The 13724-nt window shown below is 41.8% G+C and overlaps 1 protein-coding gene across 1 annotated transcript in view; it reads left to right on the top strand.

Moving 5' to 3' along the window:
- The window catches only part of zcchc24 (zinc finger, CCHC domain containing 24), a 38786-nt gene extending 25139 nt beyond the window's left edge, over positions 1 to 13647 (top strand). The window contains exons 3-4 of the mRNA XM_030441717.1: positions 5127 to 5291; positions 8696 to 13647. Coding sequence (XP_030297577.1) covers positions 5127 to 5291; positions 8696 to 8809 — 279 coding nt within the window. The 3' untranslated portion in view covers positions 8810 to 13647. The remainder of the gene's footprint in view (positions 1 to 5126; positions 5292 to 8695) is intronic.
- The last annotated feature ends 77 nt before the right edge of the window (positions 13648 to 13724 follow it).

The raw sequence follows: 13724 nt of genomic DNA on the forward strand, positions 1-13724 counted from the left end.
CGACGGCTCTCAGTGTTCCTCGTGTTCTGCCCCTATGGAGGCCATCTGCTTTGGATTTAGAATTCTTCCTCCCTCTCTTTCCCCTCTTTCTCTCAGTTTCTCCTTTTCTTTCTCCACCCTCCTGAGAGGGCCTGATTTGGAGGGTCTCTCCACACTTGGCTCGGGCGACCGCGGGGCTTGTGGTATTTGTCCACTTTTCTTTCTCTGCTTGTGTTTTATGTGATTCTCGGGGCAGCAGGTTTTCAGACCCCCCCTTCACCACGGAATCCTTTCTCGGCCTCTCTCCTGGTTCTGTGCATCGCGTTCTCCCGTGCCTCGTTCTCGTCTCCCTTTTGGTTTTACTGTCTCTCGCGCAGCTCTGTTTATTCTATTTATTGCAGTTTGTGAGCTCATTAATCCTGCGATATAAGCCAAAGAATGATCTGTGTCCTTGTAGAAGGACTAAACTCTTGAGTGGGAGTAATGCAGGAAACCGAGACTTTCCAGTTGGGTCTCAAGAGTGTATGAAAACCTTGGAACACTGGAATTTAGTTGACTGTGTGTGTGTGTGTGTGTGTGTGTGTGTGTGTGTGTGTGTGTGTGTGTCGGGGGGAGAGAGAGAGAGAGACAGAGAGAGAGAGAGAGAGTGTCATTGTGTGTGGCCGTGTTCTGCGTACAGATTGCATCAGTGAATGTGTGTATCGCATGTGTGTATACGCTTCATTTAACAGTTCACTGACCCGTACAGTGTGTGCATGTGTGTTTGATATGATGAGTCCCTGCTGTGATCCGGAGCAGGGGAAGGATGCAGTCAACGAGTTGCGGTTATGGAGCTACCCTGTCTCCTCCGTGGACGCTGTATTCCACACAACCCACACCCACACCGACCCTTATCTCAACAGCTCAAGCCTCGGGGACATAAACAAACATTGACTCGACGCAAGCCAGCACTGTCAGAGTGATACGACAAACAACGACGACACAGGCGCCGTCGGCCAATTCACCGTTTCGGAGCTCAGCTTCCACTTTGAGGACGCCTAAAAAGCTCTAAATGGCTCAGATGTGTCCATTACCCCGGCGTGAGCTCCAGCGGCTTTATTTGTAGAGAGCAAAGGAAAACAGAACACATCCTCCTGTGCAGGCTCATCTACCGAGTGTTGTGCGGTGCGACGAAGCAGTTCCATTAAATTAGTCATTGTGCTGTGTGTATTGTGAATGGTTTGTAAATGTTGCTTTAAAGGCAGCAAAGCGTGGTCATTTTCCTGGAAATCAAACCCACCCTCGAACATTTACTCGGGTCATTCTGGTGTTCACATCTGAGGGCGGTGATTTGTGATCCACATCACAGATGTAAATGGAAAAAAAAACAGGGCCCTTTATGTACGTCTGCATGTATGTGAGGAAACCCAACGCTTCCATCATTAGCCTCCGCTGTGAATCTAGCTTTCGTAGCCTGGCCTCTGTTGACAGCAGCGGCACAACAGTGCAGATGTTATTGTGACATTTGTTCCCACGTGTTTGGGATCCATGGGAACGCGCAAAACCAACTGCGGCAGTAGAGTTTATGAATTCAGAGAAATCATCTAAGACCTCCAAGAGAGGCAGCGTGATGCAACGGACTGACCACAATGTGAGTGTAAAACTCTCATTTGTAACTCCAAATGTCCAAATAAGTTTGGGGTTGTTTTGCAGTTGTGTAATCTGTATTTGCATGTGCAGTATGAAAGGCAGAGGGGACATATTTTGCAGAGGAAAGTGGGGAAACCTGCCAACAGGTTGTGTTTCAACCCATGTCCAATTTTCGGGTTGGTTGGTTTGTTAGCAGCATTACGCAAAAACTTCTGAACGGATTTCCACAAAACTTGGGCGGAGGATGGGTCTCATCACAGAATAGAGCCCATTCACTTTTTGGTGCAGATCCGGATAAAGGATAGATGCAGGATTTTTTTCCTCACTTTCTTTAGCATCGCAAGATGGGGCATCTGTGAATGAGTTCTTGATCTGGCGAGCAAACATTCAAAAATATAAATGATCAACAGAACGTGAAGGAATAACAGTTTTGACTTTATGGCTTCTGTGTATTGTGTTGGAAAGCATGTTAAGCATGCTAGCCAGCTAGCCCATCCCAGTCTTAAGCTCTCATGCTAGCAGTGTGAACACAGACATTTCCCTGGTCCAGACTGCTAACTGAGCTAACGCTAAGGGCAGATACATTTGGCAGCAGATAGCAGTTACTATGGTGATGTTGCACCTTTATAGTGTAGAGTGGTACAAGACTATCAAGTCTGATATTGGACCAGGCTTGATTGAACTAAAGGGGACTGTTGGGCCTCGGCGGAGGTATGGCATTCGAGTGCAAGCCATTTTTAAACTTATTTGACCAGCAGTCTGTATTTGACTATATCAACTGATGGTTGTTTTGATTATTGATACATCTGCATGGTTTTTCAAAAGTGGTTTTATTTAATTATGTCAGATATTGAAAAATGCCTCCCCAAAACCCAAGGAGCCACATATAAACAGCTTGTCATATATTTATCCAAATACGGTTTGTTTAGTATCATACAAGACAAAGAAAAGCTTCAAAACTGTTTTCTTTAAAGATAATAGTTACTGATTAATCCCTTGGAAAGAACTGACCAACCCTAATAGTCATTACATTACATCTACTTTTTCATCTGGATTAGATAGAAAATCCATTATCTGAGTGCATGTCAGCGGCATCTTCGAACTGATTGCGGCTGGTTGTATCAAATCTGAAAGCACTCAGCTGCAGACAGAGCGTGTCACGCAGCCAAAGGCCAAGGCTAAACCCTGGAAACAGCATGGAGCGGGAGAGGAATGATCATGAGGAGGATGAGTACTGTTTCTGTCCTGCTGAGTCCTGGCTGCAGCATCAGGGAGAGATTCTTCACTCTCGAACAACCGTCTGCAATGGGAAATTTGACGATGTCAAAATTTCCACATGAATAACGAGAGGTTACGTTTGTAGACCTCCTGGGTAGTACATGTGGCACCCGCATCGTAGTTTGTTTTCGAGCTTCAAAACACACAGATGTATTAGTGGTAAGTCCTCCTGCAGCGGAAACTTAGAAAACTTTGTGTATTAGTGTTTTTAAGATTGAGAATGGCAGGCCGTTTGAAATTGCGTCACATTTAGTAGCTCGTTTTGGCGGAGGGCGTCCCAAACTAAGCGTTGCCATGGCATTGTCTTTGAGATTGCCTTCAGAATGCATCCCTGTCAGTGTGTATAGACTGGTGTGCTGCAGGCCAGCAGAAGTCAGATTTTCCAGCCTGCATGCTGTCACAGTGGGAGATTCGAAGCTGACAGTGGGGTTGAGGTCATGCTGTTGAGGGGCCAGATCGAAGCACAGCCGCTGATACTTAGGGTTGGCTCGCTGGTGCTGACGTCTATTAGGGCAGCTCCAGATGCTGCCGATTAAAGTTCCTATTAGTCACACACAGGCTGGGACAGGGACCAGGGATACATTGTGTACCCCTCCTCTGACTCTCACCGCCCTGCACCTCCTCCATTCACCCCGAAACCCACGTTAAAGTAACTGTGCAAACAATCTGCAGTCTTGCACGGGGATCAGGAGTGGACTGGACAGGTCTGATTTCACTTTAAGTCTTTCCTCACTTTTCTGGAAAGCTGCCATCAGTTGCATGCTGTGCATTAAGATTACTTTTCTCTGTCGTATCACATTTCCATCCACGCATAAAAGCAATACTTAAAGCGACAGTTCACCCCAAAATCAAAATGACATGTTTTTCCTGTTAGCTGTAGAGCTTTTTTATCCTTTTAGAATGTTTTTGGTGAGAGTTTTTCGGAGATATCAGCCATGAAGATGTCTGCCTTCTCTCAAATATAATCGGACTAGATGGCACTTGGCTTGCGGTACACAAAGCGCCAAAACAATACATTTGAAAAAACTCATCAACAATTTGTCTTTGCGGAAATCATGACCCGGTCACTCGAGATAATCCACAGACCTTGTTCTTAGCAGTTTCATGTAGGAACGGTTCTCTTTCAGAAGAGGGCGTGCATCTCCTCATGGACAAGAGGCTAGCTAACTTAGCTAACACTACAAGTTGCTGGAGGAGGACGCCATTAATGTTAACACCCTGTACCGCTGAAGCAGAAGCCCCTTGTTCATAGATGCATGCTTTCAGCTGCACAGTGATACAGTTGGTGTATATAGTTTAATAGAAGGAAAATAGTTCCTACATGAAAGTCTTCACAACAAGGTCTGGATTATCTTGAGCAGCTGGGTCATGATACATCGCTGTTGAGTTTCTTAAATGGAATTTGTGGCACTTTGAGTCTCACAGGCAGACATCTTTACGGTCGGTACCTCCATAACGTTGCAACTGGCAGCACCAAAATGATCTAAGAGGATAAATTGCAAAATATTGCAAATTATATTAATTTTGTGGTGAACTGCCCCTTAAAAGTTTGAGCTACAGTAATGCAAATCCACCCTACTTGATTTGAAATGTTTATCTTCCAAAAGATGTTGTTTAGCAAAATAACCACGCCCGGGCTGATAATGGCTGTTACCAGACTGACGCACATTCTGACTTGATGTTTTTTTTTTATGGCTGCAAATTGATAACAACAAGCTCTGACAAATGTACTAATCGGTTTACATTTGGGTTCCTTTTGATTACATCAGCAGTACAGTTGTTTGTGACATGCTTTTCAGGGGAAAATGAGTCTATATTCCCCCAATGCCGTTACAGTGGCCTAATAAAGTCGTGCCAACATGAAGTCATCGGAGCGACTCCTCCCAGAAAAGTATTGCCCTGCAGGCTAGTGCTTTTTTCATGGCTGACTGACTGTTCGTAATCATCTCCCTCATGAGAATCAGAGGAGTAATTTAACACAGCTGTAATGGAAGTAAATGTCAATTACACAACCACCGATCGTGCCAAAATTGTGTGTAGGAGTGTGCTGTATGAAAGTTGGATATATTAGCACGACAAGTGTGGACACACCCTGCTGTCGAAGCTCATCGCCCATTATTGTACAGGCTCAAAAAATGTAAATCCGAACTCTCTGCACAGCACTTCTTCTGCACGCCCGAAAGTTTGATTCGTCTGTTCAAGAATGCCAAAGTGAGAGTTTTATTTATCTTCCTTTTCAGGCCAGACCCAAAGGTGAGGGTCTCACACCCTACCAGGGGAAGAAGAGATGTTTTGGAGAGTACAAGTGCCCCAAGTGTAAGAGGAAGTGGATGAGCGGCAACTCCTGGGCCAACATGGGACAAGAATGTATCAAATGCCACATCAACGTCTATCCACATAAGCAGGTACTTCAACGTACACTCTGACACTCACTTTCTGACAATTTGCAGTAATGTCTTAAAGTAAAAAGCATTACTCATGCTCTTTGTTTGAGTGGGAGATTGAACCGTCTCTACCAAAGTTAACAGAGTCCAGACTCTGGTTTGCATGGCTGCAAATTGTCTTGAGGATATTCCAGATGGCCTCATTAAAATAGAATAAAAAAAAAAAAAATCATACCACTAACAATTGCGTTTGCCTCTTTGGTAATAAACCAGCACTGAACAAACTAATTACATTTCCTGACTGATAAAAGTTTAGGATTATTTACTGAATGTCATCAAGTCTTAAAACAAATATTTCGTTATTAATGGTTCCAAGGCTCAAACTAACTCCGGGGTAATTGGGGCTCACAGCTGCAGAAATTCCTCTCACATGTAATAATACGAAAAAAGTGAAATCATATTAAGCAAGATGCTGCGGAGTGACTTTCCGAGCAGCAAACACTCGGAGGGAAATTACCGTGCTGGTGAGCTGTCTGTTCGGCTTAACCTCGAACAGCCTGTTGACTAAAGAGATGGATCGCCTGAGAAAGAATCCACAGTTTTCTTCAGCGAGAGATATATTTATGCTCAGCGCTTCATCTTTTAATATTTATGCTTTTCCACATTCTTCCCATTCCAATTCCTGAAATAAAATTAGGATTACCGCTTGAGGCCCTCTCCATTCTCTGAATACCACGGCTGACCGTGCTGCACTCTGTTAACACGAAACGAGGCAGAAACGGAACACTGTTCAACAAATTTCCCCAAAATTTTTTGGCAAGGAGTGGCAACACTTCCTGACAAAGGGAATGTAATGCATTATTTATGCCAAGTCTTCTGTTTATGCATTTACATCTTAATCAGTGTGAGATCTAAGCCAATGTGAATGAAAAGGTACGGGCGGAAGACTGCAAGACGCCGGTACTTCAGTGTCAAACCCATTTTGTTCCGCTGAGTTCACTGGTGAGAAAACCTCACCCTTCTTTGCCCCTCTGTCCTGTGGCAAAGCTACACACAGGCAAGCAAATTCCCCACATTCGCAATGTCACCCACTTAACATATTTCCCCCTGTCAGCGTTTGAAATGGACCACTAACCTCCGTGTCCTCGAGTATCAAAGAGCTCAGCCTCTCAGCACGGCTCCCTCCTTCCCTGCGGATTCCCATAAATAACCTGAAAATGTATTTTCCAATCCCATCCACATGTATAAAATAGGTCTCTCTTAGATGAGAAATTCCTGAATGCCCAGTTCATTTAGGTTAAATCAAGAGCGTGATTTCCACTGGGTATGAGAGGGGGATGTCGCCCTCTGTGTGGGCGCTGCTGTCCAGCTCCCATCGTCAGATGAGTAGATCCACAGAGTAGGTGAAAATGTTGATACAGCTTGGTAGTCGACAATTGTTACCATGTGCTCACAGCAGTATTAGGCTATGGTCTAGTCTTCTTTCGCACGTCAGGACAATGCTGACCTCTGAGGGAAAAGAGCGACCAAGATGGAGGAAGCTTAAGTAGCATTTTAGCTTTATCGCTCCATAAATCTTTATTTAACCCTCTTCTGTTGAAGTGAAAAAAAACAGCGAGACAAGAGTCAGTCATACGAATATGTTTTTTTAAAGTAAATTATGTGAACTTATTTCCCCTTCAAGCTATCGAGAATGCCAACTGACAGTTAAAGCCAGCTAGATGACAAAAAGCACGTTATGACTATGCTGGGTGCTTTAAGTGAAGAGAGCATCTAAATGGAGGAAGCTAACGTAGCTTATGAGCTGTATTGATCTATACATCTGTCTGTAGCCCTCAGAGTATAAACACCTCCACACAAGAAGAACGGTCATAAGACTAGAGTTAATGGTACAAATACTTTTTTCTAGAAATCCACGTGAATATTGCCCTAACAAACATTTCAGCTAACGAACATTCTGTCATTTTAAGCTAGTTAGATGACAATTACCTAGCTTGACGGCTCAGAGAGCCTTGTTTCCCTCTTAAAGAACTCTTTGTTGAATTCAATCATAAATGTCACATTACAGAGAAAATAGAAATAAACGATGAGAGCTACCGACGAGTGCTAGCATGTTCTTGGCTTGCTAGCATGTTAGCCACTAGCTCACCCATGACTGTAGTTCGATACTTAGGCTTGAGAGTAGTCACTAGCCTTCAAGCACAAAGCACAGCGTTTTACAAAGATGTGCAGATGAATTTTACGGTACCACTTTTTGCTGTGAGTAGGCTTTTATTGGTCTAAGTGATCAAAGTATATTTTGCACTTGTTTTAGCCCCACAGGTTGTGTTCTAACCCAAGTGTTTAGTGGAAACTTTGCAGACACTACTCAACAAAAGTATATGACCCTACCATTGGAGCATCAGCCAATGCCAGGACAGTAAAATGCAATGTCTTGAGAAAACTATAGACTTTAAGTGAAGAAAGTATATTTCATTGCATGTTTTGTTTCAATAAAATGTAATTGTCATTTTTGCAGTTATAGATGTAAACCAGCATTATCTCAGTCTGAGTTCTTTATCACTGAAACTGGATATAAGTTTTTTTTAGGGCCCGCGCATTTCGTTTGTAGTCATTTTTTTGACCTGTGGAATGCACAATAACAATCTCATTATTTACAGGGTCAAATTTACATTCACACGTATGCAGTATGTGATTTGTTTCTGGGACACTTCAGCAGGGAAGACGCCTGCAGCACAGGGTCTTGAACCCAGCTCCTTCTAACCGTTGAGGGGACCCCATAAAATATACATCAGATTTTCCAGCTTTCCTCAAGGACCTAATGTCTTTGACGCACCGATAGTAAAGTCTCAATACTTCCTGGCAGACTCATTAGTGGACGACTGAAATATCTCCTCTTAGTGACCCATGGTAACCTGATTTCCTTTAGTTAGAACACTTGGAAATAAATAGCGGTTTTGTTAAAAGCCCTAACAAGAAGAGAACAATAGATGAGAAATTTAATTTTCCAGACGGATTGTGAAAATAACCTCCAAACCTGCTGGCCTAGAAAAATTCCCTTTGTCTTCAATAATGAGTCCAAGAAAACCATTGCCATAGCAGTTTGCTAATATTTCCATACAGGTCGTCATGATCAAATGCATACTGGATCTTTCTCTTTAATACCAGGTTGTTAAAGTGTGCTGCAAGTTTCCAGAGCTGGTGGTGCGTTGCCATATCTCTGCAACTAATTGAGTTTAGTGCACGTCTGGTCCGTGAAGAATATGGGAGTAATGCTGGAGGCCAAGGTTGTATAGCTAAGATGAATCTGGTGCCAAATAGGCTGCTTGCAAAACTCAAGAGATTTACACTGTGTGTGTGCTGCCTAGTTTACTCTCCTCAGTGTTTAATCTGACTCATTTTTGGTCCTTTGTTTTTATCCTCAGCGTCCTTTAGAGAAGCCGGACGGCCTGGACGTTTCCGACCAGAGCAAGGAGCACCCACAGCACCTGTGCGAGAAATGTAAAGTCCTGGGCTACTACTGCCGCCGTGTGCAATAATCGTGTATATCCAGAGTCAGAGAGCGACTTGTGTCCCAAGCCCCACTGCTCACTCTCCAACAGGGCTGTTAAACTTGCTCTCTTGCCTGGGTTTTCCCACGTCCCTGCCATGCACACAAAATGGCATTCTTTTCCTCCTCACGTCTTCCCCTCCATCTCTCAGAAGCCTTAAATATAGACAGTAGCTCTAACCCCCTTCCCCCTTCTTTTCTCAACCACGAGGGGAACACAGATTTTTAGCCCCTATGCTTCTTTTTCATTGACATTATTGAAGATTACATCCAGGAATAAGAGGTTTAACTTAAAAAAAATCCATCTCCTAAAGTGATCTTCATCGAGAGAAAAACGTACCAAAATCAGTGACATTTTCATGCCTCACGCATCATAACCCCATTGATCCCGAACTTGATGTTTAACACCAGCTCGTCATTGTATTGGCATGCGTTTCATTGGTGTCACTGTCAGTATTGGTCTCAATAGATTACCTCGCCTTTGGGGTTTGTTGGCTTTTTGTTTACAGAGATCTGCCTTCCATTTTCCCTGCCGAGTGAAGCGTGTGGTAATGTGACGAACGTTTAAACCTGGGCCTCTCATGATGGTATAATGTATAGGAGGCCTTTGATGTCTTGCCGTATTAGGGTCAGCAGGACATCTTATTAACTGTGAATTAACTGAGGGACAATGTGCCATACATCCCTAGCTTACACTTGGCCTATTTATTTTCTTGTCGTCTAGTGTGCAATTTGAATTATAACTGGGACATAAAGAAATGTTGTTTTTTTTTTTTTTGTATGTTTATATATCACAATTTTTGTGTAACTGCTTCCACTTGTCTTTAGAAAACTACTGTAGGTTCAGTCGAGTCGCTCCTCGTTTAGATTTTAGCACGTCGCCAACAGATAAGGTTTCATTCTCCCCTTCCTGGAGTATTTTTGTTGTCACGCAAATCCTCGATTGTCTGTAGGTGTTGTTCAGATAGGGAAGTTGTGTTATTTTCAAATCACGCGGAGGTCATCCGAGTGCAAAAACAACAGTAGTTTCACTAAGAGTGATCTTGCCGTCTGCACAGTGCCAGTGTCGAATATTCCGTTTCTCAATGGAAAAAATGTACTGCTTGCCACAATTTGATTTGCATTATGAAGCAATCGAACTGTTCATGTGAAAAGCCCGATAACCCCAAATTAGTGAAATATGAAAGGAGATGTTTGTTTGGGAAGAGATTCAAAGAGATATTTTGAGTTCACATTTAATGACATTTGATGACTCGCAGCCTTGGTGGAGCGCAACGGAAACTTTCCTAAAGGCTTGCACCCTTTAAGAACTACGTCAGATGAAAGATTGCAGTGTTGAGAGCGCGTAGAGGGAGGTGAAGCGTTGGAGAACTGCAAATGATTTTCAGGTTGGTTGAGAGAAGCAAAAAGATGTGCTATAGGAGGGCTGATTTGCGGCGTGGTGATGCTGAAGATTCAAGGATATATTGAAAGTGACGATGAATTCAAGTTTTCACTTAAATTCATTTTTATGAGTGCCTGCTGTTATAAACCATTGTTTTAAAAGTAAGAGAAGTACACATCCTGTTTACATATATCAACCGTGCACACATAGAGCACTACAGAGGAAATCGATGTTGTCTTGACCTATGGAAACCTGCCTTACAAGGAACCTTGTTATAGGAATTGTGAACTATTTTATATGTACTGTATTTGTAGCCTTATAAAAGCTGGTTGACTATATTTTATACTGTAACATACTGTATGTGCCTTAAAAAGATTTAAATCATTCTGAAGTATCAGGACCTGGAGGCCAATTGAAATTGGGTAGAGACATGAGGACAGGCTCGGAGTTGGAGTTGGAGCAGTACGCGCGCATGTGGTAACTGTGACGCAAAGTAAGTTTAGCGAATGTTCAAGAGGTGACAAAGGACAAGAAAAGGATTCCGTTGCTCCATTAGCAGTTTGAACTGGCACGGTGGGTGTTCGCTTCAGCGCAGCTCGCTGGGTCGGAGGCACGGGCTGAAACAGCATTTCCATCTGGCAATAACAATCCTACTGTGGTCTGTTGTCATGGAATATCAACAAAGATGTTATTTCTTAGTCGATCCTCACAACAGAACGGAGTCGCACACGGAACTGTGGACCTCACTCTTTGTTTTTTCTACCTATTGTAGTTGTGTTTACCCAAGGAACCGTGGGTTTTGTCAAAAAAATATACATGGTCACTTGCCTAAGTGGGAGAGTTTGCAGTGGCTGATAATGGTACCGTACAGTTTTGGGAAATTTAGCTAAATTCCATGTGTAGAGTTAAAGGGGCACTCCAGTGATTCAGAACGGCCTCCCATGAATGTGGAAGGCTTGAAGGAAACACTAAAGAATACTCAATTGCGACAGAGGCTGAGATATTCTGACCTCATGCTCCAAAACGCTGGATCCTACATTTCCCATAATGCAATTCAATAGCATCTTTCAAGAGACCCTGCTTCAGAGCTGTGGTTGTGGCCATGTTCCAGGTCCACAACATGTTAACTCTCCATAAGTAGTACAACAAAGTTCGCACTGTGATTTGGCCTGAACGCAGTAAAATCGCATTTTCTGTTTCCTGTGAAAGTAGGGTGAAGTTTCGTAGTCAAAAACAAATGTATTTTCCTAACTGGGTTAATTGTATTTTAACCAAAACCATGATCTTTTCCGTAAGTTATTTTGGTGCCTAAACCTAACCACACTGCGACTGTTTCACATTGTCACTATGTAACGCACTTAACGTCGTGTCCGCGAGCTCCATATAGTCACCGAACTTACCTCCTGCATGCACCCATCTATTAAACTTCACGTCAAAAGCTTGTAACGCAGGCAGTTTGTCAAGAACATGCCCAAAATGAAGTTACCCTGATTACATAATTGAGACATAGTCAGGGTTATTTTCTCAGACTTGACAAAGGTCCTCCAGATCTACAGAAGCCATTATACTCTACAACAGTGTTCACAGTCCGAGGTTAACCCCCTCAATGGGACACGTGAGCTGAAACTGGTGGAGTGCCCCTTTAAAAAGAAGGAAGTGGCAGTTATGCGTCACTATCACTGCAAGTTAAAGACCTAATCTGAATGAAAGATACTGCTTTCAACCCACCACTGTTGGGAACAATCCATTTTTTCTTCCTATTACCATCATCTTTCTTTTGCTTTGTGTGATGACTCTAACCTAACAGGTCTTTACTTCTGTTGTCCACATATTCTCATGTGGCTGTAGCGAGAGAAATAGATACCAATGATGCCTTTTTTGAACTAACCTCATAAACCGATAACAATGTAATTGTGATTCACAGAGTTCTGGCAGAACAGAAATGAGAAGTTTAAGAGTTTGATTCCGCCCAGAGACATGGTTTCAAGGCAAATCAGGAGCCAATGGAAGCAGCTGATACAATGCATTTGCAACAACAACGACAACAACAAAAAAAAACTAAGTCTCTGCTTTCAGACGTAATGTCTTGAATTACATATACTTGACTTTTCTAGTACCTTTTCCGTTCAAATTTGTTATTTTCTATGAATGAGATGTGTATTTTGGAACACTTAATAGATGTTGAAAATTTTAAAGCAATCTGCAAAAACTCAAGAGTTATTTCCCTGACAAAGATAGACTGTTGTATGTATATATTTGATGGCCATCATTTTCAAGGATAGTAGCTCTTTTTAAAGTGTTATGCAATATTGAAGCTTTTTTTGTGTGAAGAAGGGCCTATTGCTGAGATATAAACAAAGCTGGGAGTTTTTTTTTTTTTTCTCTTTATGTTTTTAAATAATCTGAGGGGTTATCCTGCAGAAATATTTATGGAAAGATTTTTTACAACACTTTTTGTATAGAATATGCAACAAAGTTTCACTAAGAAGGAAATATTGATGTCTACATAGAATATTATGAAAAAAAAAAAAGCTGGTACATAATTAATACCCTTTCTCAATTATAAGCCATTGTATTTTTGTGTTACTGTTTTACGATGTTATCAGTGTTGAATAACCCGCAATGTTATTCAGTTGCTTTATGTAACTAATTATGATCTGCCATTTACATCCATACAGTCGCATGTATTCATTTTGTAAACAATATTATGAAGATATATTGTGTTAACATGCAGAAACCTTTTTTTTTTTTTTCTCGATTAGTGACGGATACTCACCACTGTATAAGCACGTTAAACTGTGAGATGTAGTTTGCTTAAAGCAGCAATGACAAGAAACTATTATAAAATGTTACAGTGTTATTATTAGTAGTTTAGGGAGTGTATACTTTTGTCAAGAAAAGCGTGTGTGACAAAGAACTATTTTAGAGTTTGCATGTGCATGTGTTTGGTTCCGAATGAAATATTATTTTGTGCAATGTATTGCTTATTTAAATACAGTAGTTTGCTCCAGTACATATTGTTTTTAACATTATCAGCAACTTCTGATTGTTTATTAGTCCTCAAGTATTTCATTTACCGCTAGCGTAGCCTCTACGAGTAATACATATTTACTGAATGTAATGTGTTAACACTTAACGTGGTCAATTTGGAAAAGTTGTGTTTGTATTCTTTACTGTCTGTATCACTTGAGATGTTTTGTAATGCAGTATTGCAATAATGTAATATTTGAATTGGACAGAACACAGGCGTGAGGTAGGGGAGGCGATGATATTTTTTTTTTGGGAAACAAAGGACAGTCATGGTTTCGAGATAAGACCACAGGTCTGTTTTTCATGTCCATGAAACGGCATTCCAAAATGTGCCTTATTTGTTAGTTGGGAAAACATTTTAGTGCTTTAGTGCTGTCGAGAGTTTGATGAATAAAAGTCATATTGAATTAGAAGTGCTTGGATTATGTGTTTTTTTTTTTTTGTTTTGTTGGTTTGGATCCTCTGCTGAATTGTTTTAACCAGTGTCTGG

Source organism: Sparus aurata, chromosome 15 (assembly GCF_900880675.1).
Source record: "Sparus aurata chromosome 15, fSpaAur1.1, whole genome shotgun sequence".
In the NCBI taxonomy this organism is placed as follows: domain Eukaryota; kingdom Metazoa; phylum Chordata; class Actinopteri; order Spariformes; family Sparidae; genus Sparus; species Sparus aurata.